The sequence below is a fragment of the Centropristis striata genome, chromosome 10, assembly GCF_030273125.1.
Source record: "Centropristis striata isolate RG_2023a ecotype Rhode Island chromosome 10, C.striata_1.0, whole genome shotgun sequence".
NCBI lineage: Eukaryota > Metazoa > Chordata > Actinopteri > Perciformes > Serranidae > Centropristis > Centropristis striata.
This window is the reverse complement of record NC_081526.1, coordinates 6,975,670-7,003,232: the sequence shown is the minus strand read 5'-3', so window position 1 is coordinate 7,003,232 and position 27,563 is coordinate 6,975,670. Positions and strand designations below refer to the sequence as shown.

The window sequence follows — 27,563 nt, the reverse complement described above, 5'->3', positions numbered from 1 at the left end:
TATGAGTACTAGTCATTCATTTCAGTCATAAAGATTGTAATATTGATCCTGATCCTTACCGTCCTGCTTTCTTTGCTATTTGAATCAACATAGTGTGATTTTAGGCTCTAGCTTGCTGCATGAACTCGGGATGGGATTAATTAATCGATGATTGATTAATGGTTGATAAGAATTTGGTCGATCACGTGGAATTTTTAATCAATCTGTGTATTTTTTAACTTGAATTTTGTCAATAACTGCATATCAGTACCACTGAACTGAAACACGGCTGATTGTTCAGTTCTGCAGCCGTACATCAATAAGCCAATGAGCTGAGAATTAAGTTGGATGAAGCTACAGTTTGCAAACTGAAAGTAGCAAAAACAAGTATAAAACACACAGAAATAAAAGAGTATTAATTTGAGCAAAACTAGCTTACTGCATCAAACCTTTCTAGCATGAATTACTGAGTTTAATTTGCTCCAAAACGTATTTAAACACAAAATACATTTTAATATGCAAAGTTACTGTGAAAACTAACCTCATGCCTCTTTGGGGGCTAAAACATTTAACTCTTTAACGTTATCTTTACAGTTTAATCTCACTTGAGTTAGTTTTATGATCAACAGGAAGTCTCTTTTCGTCCTTTCAAAATAAAAGCGGCCATTATCAAAACAGGCTTTTGCACAGTACTGTATATATATCTTTTATTTCGCCCATTTATGCACGTTTTATATATATTCTGGAGTATGTATGAAAACAGCAATCAATCAATTAATTGATCGTTCACGTTATAGATGCTGGAGTTGGCAGCTTCCTTCCAAACGCCCGTCCCTATAGCATGAACATTAAATTGAATTCTCTGAAACAATTTGCAGATATTGACACTTTTTTTTGCATTTATTGTCAGACTCTCTTTTTGACTTAAAAAAAAAAAGTATTATAAAAAGTATTTTTAAACACTTATTTTAAAAGGAGTGAGAACATTCAGAACATCTGCCTGCATCCAAGAATTTTAAAATCACTTGAAATGCATCAAGCGAGAGCAGCTGCAGGAGATTCAGGTGATTCTGCAGCTGATTCCAAAGCCGAGGGAGCAGCACGCCCTTTCTGCTAGTGCACTACAGAAATAAGTCCTGGGGGTGAAGACGCTCACACACTTCCTTTGTATATACAGGATGTAAATCTATGGGTGGACAAAGGCGGATCATCCATCACAATCATACAGAGAGCAATGATAAGGATTTGAGATTTGAAGATACCTTTGTGTCCTTGCAGTGTAGGCAGTTGCTGTTTTTCTGCAGGATTTTCCGCCATTGAATCAGGCTTCTTCCATCTAAAGGGACATCTGAATGAATCTGAAAATGTAAAATATCCAATAAGAACGACTTCTCTCTCTGAAATGACCTGTGCTTGGCTTGGGTTTTCTAAAGCCTGAAAAAAGAACCAAGTGGAGATTCAGAGATTTAGTTTTCTCTCATCATTTGAATTAATGTAATGCTTATTGAATTTTTGGCCTTCGACCTTAAACAAAAGCAGCCTACCTCAGCTTTAAAGCAGCTACATTTTATTTATTTGTTTTACTTTCAGCAGTGGATCAAGTGACTACATGTATGTGAAGGTTTCTAACAGCCCTTCAGAACAATTTCCATGAATTTTCCAGGAAAGAGGGTTTTTTTTGTCTCTTCTGTTTTGTCTTTTATCTTTTTTTGTATGGTGTCTAGTTTTTTTTTTCAGTTATTTATCAATTTTTCAAAAAGTGACAAAAGAAAATGTCCTTGAAACGGAAAGCTCAATTGAAAAGTAAATGTTAATTGTCATTGTTAATTTCATATTGAACAATTTGAAGTTTTTGCTTGCCTGTAGACAAAATGTCCCATTTTTCACATTACAGCTTGATAACAATGTCTCATAAAGCTATTTCCTGCTTGTTTTGATCAGATAGATTTCTTCTGAGCACTCACACGTGTTTTGAAAAATGGGGAATAAATGGCGTGACATCTAATAAGACGTTATGGGTTGCAATAAATATGCGTTGAGCTGACAGTAACATGCGAGCAGAGAAACTGCTGCAGGGTTTGATTGTCCTTCTTGAGGACAAATAACAACACATCTATGTGACTGAAGGACAATAACAATGCATAGACACTTCTCTCATACAAATCCTGTTATCTCTGCTCCACAACAATTGGATGGGCCTTAGAGAAGTGCTTATAGGAGCACTACACAGAAATGGCCTGAGCTCCCTCTTAATCCAGCACCAGCGAGTGGGACACAGTGGGACACAGTGGGACACAGTGGGAGCGCTGAAAGAGGAGCGGAGGGACGTCGTCCACACAGTAGGGTCTCCTGAATATTGTTGACTTGTTGCTTCCTCTCTGAGATTTCAGGGCATTTAGGCGCTTAACAGCTTAAGGGTCAAAGCTAGAAATTGGGTTAATTCAGATTAGACGAGTCTGAGTGTAGACGGACCACCGGGTTCTGAGACCGGACCGCCCAAACTGACCCATATAGGACAGATGTTGTCTTCCTTTAGCCTCTTTTCTTTTGGACTCTCCTTGTAATTATTTTTGGCCATTTTGTAATTTTTCTGTTTTTGCCTGTGGTTGTTTAGCCCCTTTTGGTAGCCATTTTGTGTCTCTTTGTAGTTGTTCTGTGTGTCTTTGTGGTCACCTTGTGTCCATTTGTAGTTGTTTTGTGTCTCTTTGTTGTGTCTTTTTGTCTTGGAGGTTGTTTTTCCCATTTACATAGCTGTTGTTGACTTTTTGCGTTTCTTTGTAGCTATTTTATGTCTCTTTGTGGTCATTTTGCGTCTCTTTGTAGCTGTTTTGCATCTCTTTGTTATCACCTTGTGTCTGTATAGTTTTGTGTCTCTTTATGGTTTATCTCTTTTTAGCTGCTTTGTGTGTTTTTGTGTCCATTTGTAGCTGTTTTGTGTCTCTTTGAAATTTAAAAAAATATTTTTTGTGGTCATTTTGTGTCTCTTTGTTCTGTCTTTTTCTCTCAGAGGTTGTTTTCCCATTTTCATAATCGTTAGCCTTTTTGTGTCTCTTTGTGGTCCTTCTGTGTCTCTTTGTAGCTGTTTTGTGTCATTTTGTGGTCATTTTGTGTCAATTTGTAGTTGTTTTGTGTCTCTTTGTGGTCATTTTATGTCTCTTTGTTGAGTCTTTTTCTCTTGGAGGTTGTTTACTCATTTTCATAGCCGTTGTTAGTCATTTTGCGTCTCTTTGTAGCTGTTTTGTGTCATTTTGTGGTCATTTTGTGTCAATTTGTAGTTCTTTTTGTGTATCTTTGTGGTCGGTTTGTGTCTCTTTGTTGTGTCTTTTTCTCTTGGAGGTTGTTTTCCCATTTTCATTATTGTTGTTAGTGTTTTTGCGTCTCTTTGTAGTTGTTTTGTGTCTCTTTGTGGTCCTTTTGTGTCTCTATAATTTTGTGTCTCTTTGTGGTTATTTTGTGTCTCTTTGTAGCTGTTTTGCCTACATTTTTTTTGTTGAGTGTTTTTCTCTTGGAGGATGTTTTCCTGTTTTCGTAGTCATTGTTAGTATTTTTGTTTCTTGCTGTAGCTGTTTTATGTTTCTCTGTGATCGTCTTTTCCTGGTTGATACGTGTCTCTTTGAGTGACATTGTTCAGAAGGCCATGGGGGCCCCTGACACTCTGGGCCCCTGAGCCTGGGCCCATTAGATCTGTTCAGTAATCCCTCCATGTCTAGACTGGGTATAAACAAGTGCTAGTTCCAGTAAGATACAAAGCAATACAGTTACAGTAGTGATCTGAGCTCACATACATGCACATGTAGCTGTAAATGTAGCCGATTGTCAGATGATCACATTATACTGCACTCAGCACTGAAACATCGGGCCGCTAACATAAAAGAAGCAGACACATTAGTGTTGCTAAGACAGTGTATATCACTGCATTTGTAATATGATCATGTAATAGGTGCATAATCACACGCCTCCAGTGTGATTTATGACCACAGAGGTTTTCATTTCCTATTTTATCTGCATGGTATGGCTGTGATGAAGGCCAGATCATCTTTCATTTTGAAAGTCATCAATTATCTAGCGGGCAATATGAAGTCTTCCACCGGACTGTTTCTGGACTGATGAGGACTTCCTGTATCTGTTGTGACATCAAGCATGGCGTTCAGATGGAACAAAGCGCTTTTTAGGAGGGAGGGGGAAAAAAATAAAGACTTCTGGACTGATGCTGCTCATCGTTTTATCACAATAAATACGCTGTAAGAAATGTCCCGTTGTTTTTACAGAAAAAAACTGGCAGCTGTGGTTACCAGAATATTTCCGTAAAAAAATACAGTACATATGTCAACAACTTTACAGAACAACTTGTAAATTTTACATCCTAAAACTGTAGTAATTAAAAAATAAATACATTTTAAAGTAGTAGATTATACCGTCCTTTACTGCTAATGTTTTTTATTTTTTATTATTAATTTAAACAAAACACAACATAAATCACCAATGGACAGACACAGTAAAACAAAAACAAAATACAAACAAACAAACAAACAAACAAACAAACAAACAAACAAACAAAAAAATGACTGCTAATTTAACAGGATGATGCTTTTATACTAATTATTTATGCAAAATTTACATGTAGATTTTGCGTATTGTGCACTGAATACCAGTAAATGAACATTCAGTTATTATTTATTGTACACTGAATACCAGTAAAATGTACAAGTTGTTCTGTAAAGTTGTTTACATTTGTGCTGTATTTTTTGCAGAATTATTCTGGTAACCACAGCTGCCATTTTTTTTTATGTAAAAGCAACAGATTTTTTTTTACAGTGTAAATAATCTTGATAAGCATTAAGCAGTAAATTTGTGAATATATTGGTGTGGGGAAAAAAAAACACGAGCTCCGACTTTACACTGAGAATCAGTCAGTGAGAGCACTGACAGCTAAATGGACACAGGATAAAGAAAAATGACAGTTAAATGGAGAAAAGAACTTTATCAGTCAGGTGAGTTTTCCATGCAGAAACAATTAGGTGTGAGGTTTCTAGCAGAGGTGACTGTGTGTGTGTGCAGAAGTGTTTGTGAGGCAGGGCGCTCCGGACAAGACCGGTGGACTGAAAAGCTATTTAGGATGTCTTTTTATTTGTCCAGAGAGAGAGCCTCCCCGCTGGGCAGGACGGCGTGCCTTGTGAGTTGATCTGTGACAGCCCAGAGCGGGGAGGGAAAGGTAAACAAGGCTTTTAAAGGCCTCATTAGACGGATTTCTTGAGCGGAGAAGGAAATGTTTAATCATTCACTCCTCTGAGTGTCTGTAAAAGAAAGAAAAAAAAGGTTATGCCCTTGTTTAAGGAACTCTCTCAAGAGAATGTGACAAAAACATTTTCTATGTGCTACAGTTCTTAATGACATGAGTGTCTTTATTTTCGGGGGCTTTTATCAGATCAAAGTGCTTTGAGTTTATATCAAATGGAGTAATATATTGTCATGCTTATACTGGCTGATTGTGCAAGAGATTTTTCAATATAACATGCATAGACTGTATAATAGAAGTGGATATAGCCACTTTTGCATCACCAAGTGGTTTGTGGACTAGTGTTTTAAAGCCACGAGTTCAGCATTTTGGCATAGTTGTTAGTATGGAACCAGAAGCAACCATATTTGCAAGTTACATCACTTAAAACAGGGGTCTCAAACTCGAGACCCGCGGGCCAATTGCGGCCCTCGTGATGATATTTTGTGGCCCTCACCTTGATATGAAAGTTTAATGTGAGTTTTATATGAATGGCACTTTACCGTTTTGTGTGTATGGAAGGTCCCTTTATTGTGCAATTTGGAGCTTTGTTTCACTTGTTTCTATGACGACATTAACAAAAAGAAAGGCAGCTGCTACGGGACCGTTTATTATCTGCCGTGTTGTTGTTACCGGAAGAAGTGGAAATGTTATGTAATGTAATTTTGTTTCTTTTTTTGGTAATTTTGTGTCTTTTTTAAAAATAATTTTGTGTCCCTTTTTTGTAATTTTGGTGCCTCTCGCACATTCTAATGCCACTATTCCATCTGAATCATTTGCATATTTTTAATGAATTATTGTAAAGGAGAATAAGGGTTCTTATATGTTTTATTTAAGGCGTCATATATTGACAGTCTTTTTGCAAATTCTGAGGTGGACTCTGCTAACACATCCATGTGCTCTTATTTTGAAAGCTACATGTGTTTGCTTTTATTTTGAAGGCGGATCTAACACATTCTTACCGTAACGCCTTATGGTGTGTTATATATTAACACTGAAAGTTGGAACTTGGAGCTCGGAACAACATTGAAAATTCTGACATTTTTGTAGACCTTGAACGCACCATTAGCCTCCGGACTCTCTATGTGCTGCAATGTAAATAGTCAATGTAATAGTGTAGGTCAACAACTTGTCATATGTTGTATTTTTCGACATTTCATAGATCATACCTCAAGAAACCTTTGACTGTATTTGGTACATGTGTCCTGTATTTTAGATGTTGTTGTGTTTTATGTCTATCATTAGCGGTGCACTTTTTCCCAGACTGTCCTTAGCTGTTAACATCCCACCACTTTTCTTTGCTTCCACCAAAGAGAGTTTTATTTCAAAGGGAGAAACATGCTCTTTATTCAATCATCTCTGTCCACATGCAGCCCTGTGATTGATGTCCAATGACTCAGAACTCTTCTTTAGGATATTAAAAATAAATTCAGAGTTAATATCAAGTCATAGAGAGGTCGTTGTTCTTTGCTAAACGGCTGCAACCAACAATTGTTTTATTGATTAATCTGTTGTTAATTTACTTGATTAAATGTCTGAATAAAATATTGCAAAACAGTGAAAACAGGCCTTCTAAATATCCTACCAGCGACAGACACACATTGTGAAACAGTTGCACTATTAAAAAAATGAAGTTAATGTTGTGAAATGGTCACAAATTGGTTAGGTTTAGGGAATAGAGATACTTGTTTATGTTAAGAAAAAAGGTTATACTTAGGGTTAAAATAAGTATATTTGTTAAATATCGTTATAAGTTAGCTTACATACATTTCATTATACATCGGCAACCTGACTGAGAGAAGCCGCTGCTAATTCATGTTAGCATTAACTGGAGCATTAGCTGGGATGTTAGTTTTGGCAACAAAAAAAACTTAATGTTCGTTACTTATCTCATAAAACTGACCAGCGACTCCTTGGAGTGTCTGTTAGTCCAACCAAACGCTGAACAAGACATTTTTACTGAACAAAACGTCATTAAGTGAAAATACAGTGAAAGGGTCAGAGTTATGAGACCAAACCGCTAAACCTCCATTTTTATATGTATATAACGTTATATATAACTTTATTGACATGTTGCCGTGGATACGCATTGTTCTGCTTCTCTCCTGATGACGGCTCGCCTTGTTAGTGACCTGTCAATCAAAGGTAGCCCCGCCCCAAATCTTACGATTCTTTATCTTCTATTTTCTTCTAAATGGGGACATTATTTACACTATTAACATCAAATTGTCTTGAAGAAGATTTTTACTAGCGATTGAGACCATAGTGTTGTCCTAAAAAAAAAAAAATCTAAGGTAATAAATCAAGTGAGAAGTTTTCAAATTTTGTATTAAAATCTGGAGTGAATGAAATTTCACACGTAGATTGTTAAATATGTATAAATCAATTATACCTACACTGGTGGTGGCGATCTTATTCGAAATGACCGTTAAAACACCAGAAAGTGTGACATTGCAGATTTGTCCGATTTGGGATACAAATCTCTGTACTTGCACAGACGACACATACAGCTGTTTTTAAGAAATGGCCCGTCTGTCACAAGGGATAAAAAACAGTGCAGAAAACAAAAGGTTCCGTTTATGATGCAAAACTTCTGCACAGAGCTTTTGATGTTCATCTTAAGGAACTTTACAAACCTCTGGCGAGGGATGAATACCCTCTTTCTCACCCCTCTGTCCGCCCGCCCGCCCGCTCAGAGGTTAAATTTACCTCGACTGCTCCACATGCATGTGTGTGTGTGTGTGTGTTAGTATGCATGCGTGTTAGCAGACACGGTCTCTTACCCCGTGCAGGTGGGTGCAGTAAATATTAGCTTTTCAAATGAACATGGCCACCCTCAGATATTTAAGGGCCAAAATTGAGAGGCTTTTTTTTTTTTTTTCGTACTCTTGGCAGGCCGCTCCAAACCAACAGCAGACAGCGTGGTCACATTCAACAAACATTAAGTAACCGTTGACTTCAGTCTAAATCTTCTACTGCAGCTTAGTTTGGACTTTGGGGAGGAAGGAGCTGAGAAAGGCCACTGAGTTCACCTTCAATGCAAACAACACCGATATTAGCAGAAGCCTGCTGCTTCATTCAATAGAATTATAGAGAAACACATATAACCTGAGGACATACAGTCTGTAGGAATTTCACTGTAAAATAACAGTTAAATACTGGCAGCACGGATGGCAGTATTTAACTGATATTTTACAGTCCATAGCACTATAATTTATTTTAACAGTATATTATCGTATTTTGGATTACAGTATATGACCGTAGGGTAACGGTGGGTGTTGGGGTTATTTTACAGGGCATTTATCGTAATTTATCAAACAGTATAATAAAGTTTAATGCTGTTAAATTACAGTTATCTATTGTTAATTGACCGATTTTAACTGTTAATTTACATGTGAGGATGAATATTTAACAGTATTTTACAATTATTATAAAAAACAGTGGGATTCCGTTGTAAATACACCGTAAATACACAGCAAGTTGTTACAGTGTACACTGTGCAAAATAATCTGTTAAATTTACGGTAAAATACCGGCAGCTGTGGTTGTCAGAATTACACCGTAAAAATTACATTGAGTGGGTTTTCTACTGTAAATTTAAATGTAAATATCAGCAAAAACTGTAATTTAGACTGAGTAGTCCCTTAATTTAAAGGTAATTGTGTCCTTGAGACAATATGGTATTTCTCCATTCATTTTACATGATTTTTAAAAATATTTTTACAGTAAAACTGTGTGTTTTTCAAAAGTTTTGTTCTATTCTGTGATTTACAGTAATTAAAAGTGTATATTATGGTGATATGCAATTTTTTATTTTAGGCCGTATTTCTCATGCAATTTGACAGCTTCTTACTGTAATTTCTACAAACACTTTTTACAGTGTAGACATAAACACTGCACACAGACAATAGTGTATGTTGCAGGGTGGCATGTACGGCGGGCCTCTCCCTGTCCTGCAGACAGACGGACTGACAGAAAGCAGTGATCTTCTGGTTAGCCAGCGGCCACAGGCACGCTGGAAATGAGACCTTGAAGAACTGTCGGGAGACTCTGTCACTTTTTCCGAGAGATGTCCATTCAGGAAGCCATCGCTGCATATTTCAGCATGACAGACAAGCAAGTGGCCTTTCAAACATGAACAAGCTGCACAAGAAGAAACTGCAGTAAAACAAGTCCTGTTGATGCAAACACAGTGGGACAATAGTGATAAAGACAGCTGTCCTCCAGGAGTTCACCTCACCGCACAGCGACTTAATTAACATGCTTATTAGTTTTAAAGAGCACCAGGTAGTCTAACATTACACCAACGTTACAGTTGGCAAATCAATTAGCAAAAACACAATAGAGAGCCGGTCGGTCAGAATCAGACGGGGCTATTTAAGCAGACGACTCTGTATGAAAGGAGCTTTTAGTTTCCATATTGGGCAGCTCTGGGGGTGCCAACGTTTGGGGCTGTTTTGAGGTTTGGCCTAAAAAATGCTTTTCAACTATTGGCTGCTTTTTGGACGGCAGAAGGTTGTTTACTACGCTGAGAAAGGTGATGTGTTTTAGCGGTACAGGCAGATTTTTTTATCGGTCTACCTCTTGTTTGGATACCGGTTGCCAAGAGAGATCTTTCATCGAGCCACTCGCCTTTAACTTCCATCAGTGACAGAAAGCTCGCAGGCCACCGCGTGGTGGGGCATGCTGGGAATTGTCAGTTTTTGTTTTCTGTTCTCTGGGTTGGCTGTTAGTTTCTGCAGCAGTAGGAACTAGTGGTGGGCAATACAACAAAGTTTTGTTTTGATCCTTCACCAAGTATAATAAGAGGGCCAAAGTCACTGATGTCAGTATCAATATTGATAATAGTTAACAGCTGCTAATGTACTATTTTATGTGATCTAACATGCAATAATACCTTTTTTGGCAGCAGTCCTATTAATGCTGTATTCATGCTCAAAACAAAACTGTGTATTGGTAGTATTGATACTTTGGGGATTGATCAGCCCACTAGGAGGCACATGACACAGGAAACAACAGATTTAATTCATTTTTTTCATTTTTTGTGTTGACAGAAACTGATATTATTTACCAATATAAGCCTATCATGAGAAATGAGCGACAATGCAATACATAATTGTACTGTATATATAATGTATGAAGCGCATTGCATTCACATAAAAAAAAAGTATTTATTTGGTTTGTTTTTCGGGGTAATTATTTCTGTTTCAATTAGTAATTTTTTCACTTTTTCGTGGGTTTTTTTTGTTTGTTTTTTGTTTTTCAGGGTAATTATTTCGGTTTTTCAGAGTAATTTTTTTTCCTGCTTTTCTGACTATTTTTTCCCTGTTTTTTCGGGGTAATTTTTTTCATTCCTTTATTGAGAGCTCAATTTAATGGGAGCAAACATGACCGGAAAAATGACTCATTAAAACAGAAATAATTACCCTGGAAAATAAACTAAAAAAAATAAATTACTCAGAAAAACTGGAGTTTTTTTTTTTTTTTAAGTTATTGCAATAAGCTTCCGTAATAATGTATAATAATGTTATATATTGTATAGTAAAGCTATAGAAATCAGCCTTTTGAGTACCTTTGCATTGGTATATTGGTGCAAAACTAGTGAACAATCAACATAGAAAAGGTCTAGAGATTCACTATACTAGACACCTGATTAACAGTTAACAGTATTTTTCCCCCTCTAATATTGTTATCAGTCTCAAAAATCCCATATTTGTGTGGCTCTACCTTTAAGTCACTTTTGTAGATGTAAAGAGTTGTTATAGTTCAATAACATTGATGTAATTTATTTGTGTGAATGTAAAAAATTCTCGCTTTATCTGTCTGAATATTTCTGCCATTGCTCACCTTCTAAACAATAACAGCAGTTTATTCAGTTACTCTTCAATGTTTTAACAGTAGTGGGGTCCTGACTCACATAATGTCGCTGAAAAAAAAGAAAAAAGAAGCACAAAGAGGTGCCAAATGACCACAAAACCACTACAAAGATACACAAAATGACTGCAAAGATGCTAAAAAAACAGGCCAAATGACTGAAAATAAACACAAAAACCCCCAAAACATACAGGCTAAAGTTCAGATGGAGAGATGAGAAGAGGAGAGAAGAGGAGAGGGCTGTCCTAAATCCGTGTGACGCTGTATTTCTCCTCTCCTTTTCTTTTTTTTTTTCCTTCCCTGAGCAACACAACCAGAAAGACTCATTCATTCATGTCCAGCTGCCGGCTCGGTCCTCTCGTCTTCTCCTCGCCGCTGACAGGAAATTCTGACCCGCGGTCTTTTTGTTCCTAGACGTGTTCGGAGAGAAAGATGCAAAACCTAGATGGAGAAATGTGTGTTAGTGTGTGAGCAGATGCATTCAGGGCACAGCAAAAGTGCAGGAATCTGTGTGTGTGTTCACATCTTTAAGTCTCCCAGGGAGAATCCTCCTGAACTTAGATGTCACCTTTCCTCCTACACTTCATTTCTCTACCTCCGTGCTCCGCTCCGGCTTCTGTAATGCCTCCAAATTGTCCTTAAATGATTTTTCTTTCGGGATACGGTCGCTCAGCGGTGCGGCTTTTTCTCCACCAGGCTCTCTGCTTTTTAAATCAGCAGCCCTCTTTGCGGAGCTGGACTCTCTCACGTTAATGTAGTTGTTAACAGCCTGTGGTCACCGGGCGGTTTGTGTGGCTGTGCTGTGTGAGCTGACACACTCAGTGGAGGGAGAGTGGAGGCAAACGACCAGCAGAGAGGGACGCTGTACGTTCATCTCTGTGTCTTCTCTGACCCGCATGTTTTACAAAGAACTAAAAGATTTAACCCTCTGGAGTCTATTTTGTCCATTTTTGAATCCTTTTCATATCTTTTTTGCGCCTTTGTAAGTCATTGTGTGTCTTTTTTGGTCATATGTGTCTTTTTGTGTCTTTTTTCGGACATTTTGTGTCTTTTTTTGGTCATTTTGTGTCTTTTTTTTTAGTCATTTTGTGTCTCTTTTTGGTCATTTTGTGTCTTTTTTTGGTCATTTTGTGTCTTTTTTTTAGTCATTTTGTGTCTCTTTTTGGTCATTTTGTGTCTTTTTTTTTTGTCATTTTGTGCCTTTTTGGTCATTTTGTGTCTTTTTTGTCATTTTGTGTCTTTTTTTTAGTCATTTTGTGTCTTTTTTCTGACATTTTGTGTCTTTTTTTGGTCATTTTGTGTCTTTTTTTGGTCATTTTGTGTCTTTTTTTGGTCATTTTGTGTTTTCTGTGGGTTTTTTGTAATTCTGTCTTCTCATTTTGTCTTTTTTGGTCAGTTTGTGTCTTTTTTGGTCATTTTGTGTCTGTTATTGTGTTTTTTTGGTAATTTTGTGTCTTTTTTGGTAATTTTGTGTCTCTTTGGTCATTTTGTGCCTTTTTTAGTCCTTTAGTCCAACATAAAATGTGATTTTGAATATTTTTTTTACTTTCAAAACACTATGATGCTCAATAAAAAAATGTAAATGTTGCAAATGTGAACAAAGGATGCAAACATAACATATAAGAGGGTTACATCCAATTCTATCATTTTATACTAAATATATTTCACCCTTGTCTCCAGTTTTACTTGGTATATCATCATCAAACTGAAACTGGCCTCATGGAGTTTACAGCCAGAACTTTAGAGGTAAATTTACAGTAGGGCTCCACGCTGCTTTGTTTTCTAGTCTGGATGTGATGAAGAAGTCATGATTTGGTGCTTTTGGAGACTCCAGAGGGTTAAAGGTTAAATCGAGCTTGTTCAAACCCCCCACTCTCCTGACGACTCAGGATTTGATCATCAGATTTACAAAATTGAAAAAAATTTAAATTAGAATCAATGTGAGCTGAAAACAAGGGGAACATTCTGTGGGAATGAATGAAAATCCTATTTATTTATTTGTTGCGGTATTTTCATTTGTTTTCTTATTTAAAAGCACAATCTTTATCTTCACATGATTGTTTTTCATCTAAAATTCCAGCAGACAATTTAATTTTCATCACTTTTTTACTTTATCTGGCAATTGTGTGACTGCTACTTGATTTTGTTCTCCAGGGAGCGATCCCCAATTAAAACTAGCTTTGTTGGTTTTTAATCATGAAATTACAACTAGAAATTGCTGTTTATTTTTTTTCTGATCGTCTCTAATCAAGTTGGTTGGAATTTATTCAATTATGTTGTGAATTTACAGCCATTTCCATTCAAATTTGTTGTTTTTTTTTCACATCTTTTGTGTCACTTCCACATCTCGTAGTGAGAGTAGTAAGAATAGCACTCGTAGGAGGTGTTACTGAGAGTTACACGCTGCTGTCTAATAAACGTCTTCACCTACACACCTACATTTCCTTCAGCGGCTCTTCAAATCGACAATCCTTTGATTTGTGCTGCAGTTTAATGAGCTGTGGGTGTTTGAGAAAGTTAAGATGGCACTGAATGTTAGATTAACGGTGCGGCTCCGACTCTGATTTCTGCCTTCATCACTCAAACATCTTCTTTTTTTTTTTCCTCAGCTGTTGAATGTGTACGTTTGTAACTATATTGTGAGTGAAGTTGGGCTTCCCTGTGAAAACACAACAGATGACTGTAACTCTCAAGTGTGTGAGTGTGAGCTTGTGGTTCAGGTCTGTTAAATCCACTCCGTCTGTGTCTCTCATCTCTGCAGGAGTAAGAAGATCCAGATCCGGAACATTCCCCCTCATCTACAGTGGGAGGTCAGTTGTTTGTTTGTGTGTGTGTGTGTGTGTGTGTGTGTGTGTATTCTTGTACTTCCTACAATATGAGGACCGGTACATGTTTTTAACCAACAGAGTGAGGACATTTTTGCAAAGTGAGGACATTTCGGCCAGACCTAACTTCTTTAACCCTTTATCGGGCAAAGAACTATATTTGGTAACTTCATAATAATAATAATAATAATGCATCAGTTTTATATAGCGCTTTTCAAAATACACAAAGACGCTTTACAAAAAAACACAAAGTGAAAAAGAATACAAATGGACAATACATACAGTACATACATACATACATACATACATACAAACAAACACATACAAATATTCAAAAACAACAATACAGTGGATAGGAAAGAGATAAGAAGACAGAGGGTGGAAAATGATTTATCAGGTAATATTTCGAGAAAAAAGTTGCAAATTTACTAGATTAAAGTGGCAAATCTACAAGGAAAAAAGTTGAAGATTTAAGAGATTTAAAGTGGCAAATCTGCGCAAAAAAAGTTGCAGATTTACGAGAAAAAAAGTGGGAAAAAACAACTTTTTTCTCCCAGATTCACCATTTTAAATCTCATAAATCTGCGCATTTTTTTTTCATAGATTTGCCACTTTAATCTCGTATACTTTTTAATGTTTTTTTTTTTACACATTCTGGCAGTATGTAATATCCTCCAATATTCTCTAGGGTTGAAATTTGGAATTTGCAAGTATTTCAATGAGTGCCCTGTGAAATGTGTAAAAAAAAACATACGGACCCGGGGGGTACGAGAAAAAAATGTGCAGATTTATGAGATTTAAAGTGGTCAATGTGGGAGAAAAAAGTTGCTTTCCCCACTTTTTTCTTGGAAATCTGCAACTTTTTTCTTGTAGATTCGCCACTTTAATCAAGTAAATTTGCAACTTTTTTCTCAAAATATTCTCGAAAAATCCATGTGGTTCTACGACCAGAGGCAAGGGGACCCAGTTTTGATATCCACTGAAGTTACCAAATATAGTTCTTTGCCGGATAAAGGGTTAAAGGCTTTTTTGAGATTTCAGACTTTGTTTTAAGGGTTAAAGGTTACAATCCGGTTTATTTGAGCGTTAGGGTTGGGCATTTAGTTGTGATGGTGAAGGTTAGGTTAAGGGTTAGGGAACAAGGTTATTATAGTTAACGAAATCTAAACGAAATAACGAAAACTAGACTTGAAAAAAACATTTTCGTTAAATGAAATAAAAATAAAAATGAGAGTTTGAAAAAAAAAAGATAATTAACTGAATCTGTATTGTGTGCTTACAAAACTAACTAAAACAAACTAAAATTATAGTGAAAATGTCCTTCGTTTTTGTCTTTTTCAATTTTTTCATACATAATGAAGATGGATAAGACAAAGGAAATAAAGGCAAAATTTACTGTGACCTCTTTTAATCTCCCACCCAACAAATACCCCATTACAAAAAACTAAAACAAAAGCATTTCAAAAAAACAATTACTAAGCTAAAACTAGCAAACTCACCCTAAAAACTCATTAAAACTAAATTAATTTGAAAACAAGAATTCACAACAAAATTAAAACTAAAACTAATGAAAAATCCAAAACTATTATAACCTTGCAAGGGAATTCACTGTTCCAATGAGGGTCCTCACAAAGATAGAAGTACAAGAATGTGTGTGTTTGTGTGTGTGTATGTGTGTGTGTGTGTGTGTGTGTGTGTGATGTCCAGTTGTAGCACTAGGTAGCACATAAAACAGTCTCCTGCCATGAGTCACCAGCTTTTATACTGTGTTTCTGTAGACTTGAGTTGGTGTGTGCTTGTGTGTTCAGTGTGTGTGTGTGTGTGTGTGTTAGTGTGTAGATGACAGTGTGTCTGTGCGTCAACATCTGTAACCTCGAAGGGGTCCGACTTGTTTTTCTCTGTATGAGCGTCTCTGTCGTCATGCCTGACGACTCCTATTTCTCAGGGTTGCTGCTATATATACAGGCTGTCTAAGCACTCACAAGGCCTCTCAGACCACCGAGTAATTAAAATATATCGACTATTAATACGCAGCCGCTCTCTCCGTTTGTTTGACAGATGTAAAACGTTGACAGATTTTTTTTTTCCTTTTATCTAACCTGGAAATTTCCACCTTGTGGGACTAATAAAGGAATATCTTATCTTCAAATAAAGGTCAAAACTAAACCAAAAGTGCTCATTAACTAATTATTATTGTGTTTTAAACCCCAATTCCCAAAAAGTTGGGATGCTGTGAAAAACATAAGAAATAAACTTTTGTTTTTTGTAATTATTTATATTCATTCTGAAAGTTGTCTGTTTTTATTTACCTTTTACATAACATCCCAACTTTTAGAATTGTCGTTGTACATGAGGTTATGAATAAAACGACTAAATATCAGATACTCTATTTAAATTTAAACTCTTTATAAATACATAGATTAACTGATAAATCTCTATATATTCATCTCAAATATTGTCACCTTCTTAAAATAACGGCCTTAGTCATGTTTTGACAAGGAAATTTTTTTTTTGCCTGAATCATCTCCTCATGATACTGGCCATCTGGTAAAATCGCCAGAAAAAACAATTATTATTACACAATGACCATTATTTTAAGAGGGTGTCGATATAATACAATCTTTGTGGTCTTATTATTTATATTTGGAATATAAAAGATAAAAACATTGTAAATTTACATTAATAATAATTAATAATAACATTTTAATAGCACCAGAAACATTAAGAATGTAATCATAGCTTTTATATATATATATATATATATATATGACCAACAGACAACAGAGTCATGCAAAATTGGAATGACAGGGTTAAAAAGGTTAAAAACGTGATTTTCCTTTCAATATATATATATATACAAACTTGATTTTCCTTTCATATATATATATATATATAAACTTGATTTTCTTTTCTATATATATATATATATATGAAAGGAAAATCAAGTTTTTAACCTTTTTAAATTTTGCATGACTGTTAATTTTTTCTTGTGACATCATGCTTTTTTAAAAATATCAGTTTATCGGATCCCTGTTTACGTTAAATTACTGAAAACTAAATGATACCAAAACTAAATAATTGTAAAAAAGCTTTTAAGCGCCAAAGTGGATTTTACTTTGGATATAAGCTGCAATCTGTATTAAAATAAACTCTTCTACTATAGGCTCAGACATGTTTGGTTGTTGTTTCCTCTCCATCTCGATGCGCTCTGCTCTCTCACCGGTCAACCTTCCTGCCGTCACTAGGAACGGGAAGCGAGGACAGATCCAGAATATCTCAGTGAGGGAGATGAGCCTGCAGCAACAAAACCCTTTATGTGGCAAAAAAACATGTTCAACAAAATCTTCGTCATAACAGAGTATTTTGACATACAAACCCCGATTCCAAAACAAATTGATTGCTAGATCACAGCTGCAGTGGCGTCCGATCACAAGCTACTACTATGTAAACATATTATTATTATTATAAGAAATGTCAATGAGGTTTTTAAGTTCTGGATCTGCTTGTGTTTTGGCTACATTGTTGCTTGATCACTGGCCCACACAAGCACCAGGAGACCTGTATGTGTGTGTGTTTGTGTGTATGTGTGTGTGTTTCTGCATCAGTGGCTGTATTTGCGACTCTAACCCGCGCTCTCATTCCCCCCTCAGGTTTTGGACGGCCTTCTAGCTCAGTATGGTACTGTAGAAAACGTGGAACAAGGTACAGAACTCTTCTCCTCTCTGTTTACTGCACATCTCTTTTTTTTTTTTTACATTTTTTTTTTTATTTTATTTTGTGAGAGCATTATAATACAGTGCTTACTTTCAGACTATATACAATAGTATTTCTGCCACTCACAATCAAGGTTTTTTGTTTACAAAACAAGAAACAAGATACAGAACGTTAAGTGTATTACATTTGAGAATTTTGAACAAACTGGGAAAGGTAGGCATATGTAAAAGAGCAAATAGAAGAAAAAAAAAGAAAAGAAAAGGAAATTATCCACCAGGGAGTTTCGAAATGAAATATAAGTAATGCAAACTAATCATTAGACCCAATAAAACATTAAATAATAAAGTACAAAACAGCATTACAGGGTCATCCATACAGTACTTCTGTCTGTTCCAGATTAATATATTCAACCCACTTGGACCACAGTTTAATACATTTATCTTTCTGAAGGCGAAGGGATAAGGGACATTTATCTCCATAAGATAAATGTCATTTACTATACCTATCCACTCCTGCACCTGCAGGTGGCTCAGGGAGCAACCAACGCCTTGTGAGTGCTTTTTTACCAGCGGTTATCAAAATACCAAATAAATATTCATCAGCCTGCCTGACCTGTAAACCTACATTTCCTAAAAATAATATGGAAAACTGCATGGGTAGGTTAGTGTTAACCCTTTATCACGCAAAGGACTATATTTGGTAACTTCAGGTTTTGAGAAAAAAGTTGCAAATTTACTAGATTAAAGTGGCAAATCTACAAGAAAAAAAGTCGCAGATTTACGAGAAAAAAGTGGGGGAAAAGCAGCTTTTCCCCCCAGATTCACCACTTTAAATCTCATAAATCTGTGCATTTTTTTCTCGTAGATTTGCCACTTTAATCTCGTAAACTTTCTTCTCAAAATATTATTTTCGTATGGTTTTTTTTTACACATTCTAGCAGTATGTAATATCCTACAGTATTCTCTAGGGTTGAAATTTGGAATTTGCAAGTATTTCAATGAGTGCCCTATTAAGGGTTAAAGTGGTGAAAAGTTGCTTTTTACCCACTTTTTTTCTCGTAAATCTGCAACTTTTTTCGCGCAGATTTGCCACTTTAATCTAGTAAATTTGCAATTTTTTTTCTCTAAATATTACCTGAAGTTACCAAATATAGTTCTTTGCCTGATAAAGGGTTAAATATGCCACTTAATACTTTATGAAGCTCTATCCAGAGGGATTTAACCATTGGGCACTCCCAAAACACATGCCAGTGATTGGCTTCCCGGTGTCCAGTTTACTGCACATCCCATCTTTGTCGTGCTCATCATCATCTGGCTCCGACTGTTCAATGCACATGTGTCTATTTAGCAACACACACAGACCTCCCAGTGAGTCAAGTCTCCCTGTGTGACTTGACTTCCTTGTTACCATCATCCCACACACCCATTATCTAAACATAACCCATCTCTGCATATAAATCAGCCGTTATCATCCTGTCTGTCTTATAAATTTGACCCAGTTTGAATTATGTGCAGCCTCTATAATAAGCGCTGTGTATTACCGCGGCTCCCCTGGCCTCAGCGTATGGATTGAAGTGGGCAGACATGGCAGACGTCCAGTAGTAATGTGTCCATATGTGTGTGTTTATGGCTGTATGTGTTTGCTTGTGCGTCTGTTTTGGGGAGGACACGGTGGTGGTGGGGGAGGACTCTGTAGGCGCCTGTGGTGATGAGGCTTCTGCACTGTCTGATGGAGAATGTGTGTGTTTATGTATGTGTGTGTGTCAGCCCTGAAAAACTTTTTTTTGCTGTCGACATGCACGAATAATGGTCGTGCACACACGGGGACAAACAAACACACATAAACTCTCACACACGAGTGCGTCAAAGCAGCCAAGACCAACTACCACCCACTGTAGTCATGACAGGTGCTAAAAGAGAAACCCAGCAGAGAAACGACTCCGCTCAAAGTTTCCCAGACGCTGCTGTAAAACAGCCCTGGAGAACCTGATAATGTAATAAATTCCCGATAATGTAATAAAAATCTGCACTTGAGTCCATTGAAAATGTAATAAAACCAGATAATGTAATAACCCCGAAAATGTAATAAAAATCTGCACTTGAGTCCATTGAAAATGTAATAAAACCTGATAATGTAATAAATTCCCGATAATGTAATAACCCCGATAATGTATTAAAATCTGCACTTGAGTCCATTGAAAATGTAACAAAACCCGATAATGTAATAACTTCCCGATAATGTAATAAAAATCTGCACTTGAGTCCATTGAAAATATAATAAAACCTGATAATGTAATAACTTCCCAATAGTGTAATACCCCCGATAATGTAATTAAAATCTGCACTTGAGTCCATTGAAAATTTAATGAAACCTGATCATGTAATAAATTCCCAATAGTGTAATAACCCCGATAATGTAATAAAAATCTGCATTTGAGTCCATTGAAAATGTAATAAAACCTGATAATGTAATAACTTCCCAATAATGTAATAAAGTGCATTTCCCAATAATGTAATACACTTTTTTTAACCAATAATGTAATAAAGTATAACATAAATTGGAGGTTATTACATTATCAGGTTAGCCTTCATTTCTCAAGTCCTGATAATGTAATAATTCCCCAATATTGTAATATTTTAACAGCAGACCACCCATTACTTGGGTTCAAGTGGTGATACTGTGTAGGCAACTCTAGCTCAAGAGCTCTAGCGCCACCAACAGGTCAAAGTTGAATATTAACTTTTGACCCGTTCATCCGTTTTTCACAAACGAGGTATCCATGACAACACGAATGGATCAACAGCTTCTTGAAATCTAAAGGTGCTTGGTGTTATACTTTATTACATTATTGGCAAAAAGTGTATTTCATTATTGGGAAATGCACTTTATTACATTATCGGGAAGTTATTACATTATCAGGTTTTATCACATTTTCAATGGACTCAAGTGCAGATTTGTATTACATTATCGGGGTTATTACATTATTGGTAAAAAGTGTATTACATTATTGGGAAATGCACTTTATAACATTATCGGGAAGTTATTACATTATCAGGTTTTATTACATTTTCAATGGACTCAAATGCAGATTTTTATTACATTATCGGGGTTATTCCATTATTGGTAAAAAGTGTATTACGGTATTGGGAAATGCACTTTATTACATTATCAGGTTTTATTACATTTTCAATGGACTCAAATGCAGATTTTTATTACATTATCGGGGTTATTTCATTATTGGTAAAAAGTGTATTACAGTATTGGGAAATGCACTTTATTACATTATCGGGAAGTTATTACATTATTGGGTTTTATTACATTTTCAATGGACTCAAGTACAGATTTTTATTACATTATCGGGGTTATTACATTATCGGGAAGTTATTACATTATCAGGTTCTACAAGGCCCACTTCATCTGCGCCGTACCAGACACCAGCGCTGCATTTCCTCCTTTTTCCTCCTTCTCCTTCCAGTCCGGCGCCAGAGTTGCACAGTAGCAGCGTACGATCAAAGCTCCCAGCTCGCTCCTGTATCAGTCCCCCTTTCTGTGTCTCCGTCCAACTTCCTGTCACTTTTTCTCTGCCCATGTCCGCGCGCTCTGGTTACGGTGAGGGGTGAGGTTTTGGAGGAGTCCCATGTTCTTGTGTGGCATGGTGGAGGCTGCCCGTGGCGGGGCCGGGGCCGGGCAGAGCTGGCTGTGAGCGACGGGGCCGGGCAGCGTGCCAGGCTCTGCCCACTCGCCCTCTCTAAGCCAGCTGGGCACTTTCACTGATCTTAACCCTTCCAAACCGGCTGTCCACAGCGCACTCACAACTGTGGAAATGTTCATTCTCACTGAGACTTGATCTGATGCCCATTTTTTTATTTCTGAAGTCCATTCCAAAGTCCATTTTAATAGATCTGCTTCACTATTTTTATGATATTTGCAAATTGTCTCGCACATCTAATGTTTTCTAAGATATCTAAAGCGTCTGCAGTGGAGGTTTCTTCAGCAGGCTTTGGCAGCAGCTCTTGAAAATCACAGAGCAGTGGCTTCTTTGTTGACTCATCATTTGGACATTTAGTGGTTACACAAACAGACATCCTTCGTTGACAAAGCAGAGATGCATTTCTCTCATGACAGAGGTCTTGGTAGACCAGAAAGCATTTAATCAATAAGACATGTAATGTTTGTTTCACCTTCACTGCTGCTTTCTTTACCTTTAGAGACTGAAAGTTACATTCTCCACAGGATGAAAAATTCTGTAAAATGACACAAAATCTAAGCTGATTCAGAGTTACAAAAAAAACAGGTTCAGGCATTTGTTCAACACAACACAGATACAAAATCACATTACAGACAAACCAATCCCTCAAAAACATTTAGAGGGGACCTATTATGCTGTTTCCGTTATGGCACCGAGCATTCTTTGGGAATGAATTAACCCTTTGATGCACAACATATAAACACCTTCTAATGCACAACATGGGTCAAAAATGACCCACATTAATTTCCCATGTTATTTCATGTTGGCTCTTTTTTTTATTACAACAGATCATTATATCCATTTTTCCTTTCATACTTTATCAAGAAAAATAATTTTTGTATTATTATGTCAAGTTTACACACATGGGTCAAAAATGACTTTGTGCATTAGAAGCGTAGTGATACAAAAAGGTTTTTTATTCAAAAAATAAGAAATGAAAATAAAACATTAGGTGTTATAATGATCAAAAACAAGTTAACTCAGGAAAACCTGGAATACTGAATTATGTAATTCATTTTTTGCAAAGATAAAGAATATAAAAACTTAGTCGGGTCACTTTAGACCAGGGATGGGCAACTGGAGGCCCGGGGGCCGCACCCTCACTTGAAGTGGCCCTCAGTACAACTACATGCATTTGAGCATGAAATATTAAAAGTGCAGTGTAAAAATGCACAAAATTACTTCTTGCAATTAATGTTGGTCTGCTGTTCTTGCACTAAAAAAAAAGAAATCACAGTAAGTGGTTTATTTTTATTTGCTTCAAACCTTTTGTATTCCTATTTATACTGTTATACATGCATTTGAGCATGAAATATGTTAAGTTACTGCACTGTAAACATATTTATAATTTCATCAGTTTCATCATATCTGGTTAAGTGAACGGTCCTATATGTGGCCCTGTGGTAGTGTTGATGAAAAATTGCTTTAGACCCATGTGGTGCATCAAAGCGTTAAACAAATTAAAGGAGAAAATTCTCATAATGAAGAAGCTAAACGTTGGAAATGTTCACCATTCTTTCTTGCTTGAATCATTACTTGATTATCAAAAATGTTGCAAATTTTCTATCAATCGACTCATTCCTGAATCCACTCACAGTGAGCTTGTTCGGTCGATGCGTGTTCTGTACAGTGATGTGGTCCCAGCGGGAATCAAACCCGTCACTGTAGCAGAGTTAGCTCCGCTCTGAGCAGCAGTGCAGGACCACAAATCTTCCCAAGGTGTGTCCCTGTTGTTGCTCTTTATCACAGATTACTTGCTTTGTTTAGGCTGTCATGTCAAACTTAAATCCGTTATTGTGCAAGTGGCAGAGAGGCTATTGTGTTTAGCAGCTCCTGTCTGTAGAGGCAGCAGCGGGGTCTGGAGGGAAGCCAGTGTGGTGATGGCTGTAATGGATTCACACAGACAAGTGGCTCTTTGTGTCACCACAGGAACCTGGACGCGTGTCTGACTCACCTACAGCTACAGCAAAGACCTGCTATGTGCATGTGTAAACGTCTTTAGTTTATCTCATGTTTTTTTCTTCTTTTTTTCTCCTCTCTGTCCCGTTTCACAGTGAACACTGATACAGAAACAGCAGTGGTGAATGTTACGTACGCAACCAAGGAGGAAGCTAAAGAGTAAGCAAATAATGATTCTGCCAAGTTGTGGGAGTGAGGCTTGTGATATACTTGTTTTTTTTTACCTGCATCTATGCACAGACATGCAGCAGCAGCACGAGCTGCATTGTTCACCCACTTGTCTGTTTATTTTGTGTGCAGCTGGAGGATTAAAACATATATCCACAGAGGTCAGAGCATGGCCAAATCATGCTCCAAACTGGTTTATCCTCCTTGAGAACAAGAAGCAGCAGCAAAACATAATCTAGCCACTTAAAAAAAACAATATCAGTGAAAGTGTACACTATGTTCGGAATATTTTCGACTCTTGCGGCTAAACCCTTTCCCAGGAAACTGCAGCCCAGGGAATGGGGCAGGAAAATAAATAAAAATTAAGTTGCAGTCACCAATGGGTTAATTTAACCAGTGGTGGAAAAAGTATTCAGATCTCTTACTTAAGTAAAAGTACTAATACTACACTGTTTTGTATTCAGATGCTTTCTGTTTTAATTTATGTTTTACACAGCATCCCTACTTTTTCAGAATAAGGGTTTCAGTATCTTGTACACACACATAGTTAATCTCTGAGCGACAGCCCGCTGACTTTTTGACAACTTTTTTCTTTCAGAGGCTGTGGGCTCAGTTTTAAGCGAACTAACTTTAAAAACTGACAGTCATTTCCAAAGGTGTCCCTTGACCTGGGAACTTAGAATATCTAAATGAGAATGGGTTCTAAAGGTTCGCACCAGTCTCCTCTTTATAGGCTATTTCTATGCACGTTTGGCCAATAACCAAATTGTTATTTTTATTCAGCACAAATATGTCATTTTCACTTACTGTATACTTGAATATTTCTGCATACTGGGGCCCCTAAACTCTTTTGGAATTGCATAAATTGGGTATGACTGGAGAACAGAGACTTGTGGATAAATTAACCCATTTTTATTAAAGTGTGGTGATGAGAATACAGTTGACCTGCTATCCCCCCCTAAAAATCCACTGTCCCCCACCCCCAATAGTCAATAAAAGGGGGCAGAATGGTAAAAGGCTAAATGCATGTATAATATAAGGCTTAAGAAGTCAGACAATCTGTTTATTGAATGTTTAAATTATAGTTAATCCATTTTGCAATAACACAGAATCTCTATACTGAGATATTACACTGCAAATTATTTGTTTCTTAGCAAGATAAAAAACTTTTGATTTAGAAGTGTTAGATACTTTATCTTGTTTTAAGAGTTAAATTCTTATTTTAAGCGTTCAACATGCTTATTTCTAGATTTAACAATCTTAATTTAAGAAATCTTGTCAAGTGAAATTATCTGTCCATGCAGCAAGATAATTTCCCTCAGATTTAATGTTTTTATCTTGTTTTTAGACACACCTCTTTTGCAGTGTAGTATTTCCTTGTATTGACAGTACACTGCAACTTATTTGTTTCTTACCAAGATTTAAAAAACTTAGATTTAGAAGTGATATATAATTTATCTTGTTTTAAGAGTTAATTTCTTATTTTAAGCGTTCAACATGCTTATTTCTAGATTTAACAATCTTAATTCAAGAAATCTTGTCAAGTGTCCATGCAGCAAGATAATTTCCCTCAGATTTAGTGTTTTTATATTGTTTTCAGACACCTTTTTTTTGCATTGTGACATTATTTCATTATTATATCCTCGTCCCTGCTGTTCCCTCAGAGCCATTGAGAAGTTACCAGAACACCAGTTTGACGACTACTCTTTCAAGGTGTCATATATTGCGGACATGGATGCTGCTCCGCCCGACCAGGTTCCCCGCACGCGGCGCGGGGGTCGGTCGTCCCGGGACCACGGTGCCTCTCTGCCCGGGCCCTCGGGAGACTTTGGCGCTCCTCGCAGCAGACAGCACGACTTCCCCCTGCGCATGCTTGTGCCTACTCAGTTTGTGGGAGCCATCATTGGCAAGGAGGGCCTCACCATCAAGAATGTCACCAAACAGACACAGTCCAAGTAAGATGATGTCTTTTTTTGTCTTTCCTGTTGTGTCCGTCTGCTCTCAAACAGCTCCGCTCTAATCTTTTTGAAGCTTGGAATAATTAGACATTTAAGCATCGTATCCAGGCTTACATTTAAAGACCACTTGTCTGAGATATGATGCAATAAAAGCTTAAAGTTGTCATACTTTTGGAAATGAGACGCCCAAAGTATTCACAGCATGTTTCCTGTCACCTTATGGGTTTTCCTTTGTGAAAAACATCCAGTCCTTAAATTGTTTCTTCTCTTTTCAATACCTTAAATTGTTGCCATTGTGTTCTTTTTTTTCTGTTGCGTAATTAAATTTTTTCATGTGCTTTCAGTCCGTAATGGACAATATGACAAACCATTACTAAATCAAATCATTACTTTGTTCTCTCTCCTCCGCCTCTGTGCTTCACTATGTGTTCATCTCTCTGTCTGTCTATTTGTCTGTCTGTTTGTCTGTGTTTCTGTCTGTCTCTCTCTCTCTCAGGGTGGACATTCATCGGAAGGAAAATGCAGGCGCAGCAGAAAAGCCCATCACCATCCACTCAACTCCCGAAGGCTGCTCCGCCGCCTGTCGCATGATCCTGGACATCATGCAGAAGGAGGCCAACGAGACCAAGACGTGAGTCTGCACTCGGACATACACCAACATGCACTTAGATGTTGCTTATGTATACACTGCCACAGGGAGATTAGCCATAATGTCTGCAGGGCTGTAATCTTATCCTTTAACCTGCCTGCACACCTTTTAATCTCACTGTGTTTCTCCCCTGGCTGGACCACTAACACAGTAAACACAGTGCACACGACACACTCACATAGGCTAACATGTGATCACAGCTTAGCATTAAAGAAACCAGGCCAACTCGTCTAATTGGGCTTGACACTTTTAACAAGACACTGCACCTTTTAAACTCTTTGAGCTTCTGCTGCATCTGAGCATCAACGCCCATCTTGCATTTGTCTTTATTTGTTTTTAAGTGCGTTGTTTGAAATTAACCCTCTGGGGTCTATGATCGTGCCGTCCTGATCAGATCATGTGACGTTAAACAAAAATACCAGGTCACATGGAGCGCTGCTGTCAACTTCACTCCAAAGTACAGACTTGAAACTTTCTCCCAGTTTTTGTTTGACATTCCTAGGTCATGTACAACCAAAGATATGGTAGTTTTAATTTGATAGTACAGTGTTGGTGTAGCTCTCTGTGTAATTTTGCACATTTTTTGAGTTTGTTTTTGAGTTGCAGCTAACAAGGGGAAAAACGCCTATAAATTTACATGTTTTATGGGACTTTTTTGTATATAGTTTTATTATGATTTAATTTTTACCTTTTTATATGTTCAAATTTGTATTCAATGTTTACATTTTCAAGTTCCCAAACAGTTCATTGAGCATATTTGTGGTTTTTATTGTAGTAAAAAGTATAATTTTTCAACTCAGATTTCATGATTTTTGGGCTCAATATGTTGATCAAGTAGGTTAAAGTGAGAAAATAATTGTCAGATCATATAGGTGAAGAAAAAATGGATACCAAATATGGGTATAGTAAACATTTTTTATGTGGTACATGAAGGGCAAAATCAAAAGTATTAAAAAACCGCCAAAATAGGCTCAGAGCCCAGAGGGTTAAAGGGCCAGATCCTTCAACACTGGGTTCAGAAAAAGACCTTTACTTCCATTTTAATATGAAAAAGTTTCCACAGACTTGCAATATATACCATAGAAAACATTATCCTAGGTTTGGGCATTAGCGTTTTTTTCTATACAGTCATACATTTGCAACTTTTCACTGCGATATATGATATATATATATATATTTGATCTTTCCTGCACTTTTTTTTAAATTTCTTGTACTGTTCTTTCTTTATGATTGTATTTTTTAAGTGCAAACAATAATAATAAAAAAAAAAAGAATCAAGCTCTTCCAAACATATCACACTGAAACCACAATTACTAGAGTAATTGTAAAAACAGAATTATTCCAACTTTATGGGCAACCGTATATTTTTTAAAGGTTTTTAATGGAGAACATGGGTAAAAGTAAAACCTAAATAA

At 36.8% G+C, this 27,563-nt stretch overlaps 1 protein-coding gene across 1 annotated transcript in view; it reads left to right on the top strand.

Moving 5' to 3' along the window:
• Nucleotides 1–27,563, top strand: part of igf2bp2a (insulin-like growth factor 2 mRNA binding protein 2a) — an 81,490-nt gene that overhangs the window by 27,634 nt on the left and 26,293 nt on the right. The window contains exons 3-7 of the mRNA XM_059342514.1: nt 13,889–13,937; nt 17,603–17,654; nt 23,469–23,532; nt 25,206–25,496; nt 25,996–26,130. Of these exons, the coding sequence (XP_059198497.1) occupies nt 13,889–13,937; nt 17,603–17,654; nt 23,469–23,532; nt 25,206–25,496; nt 25,996–26,130 (591 nt within the window). The remainder of the gene's footprint in view (nt 1–13,888; nt 13,938–17,602; nt 17,655–23,468; nt 23,533–25,205; nt 25,497–25,995; nt 26,131–27,563) is intronic.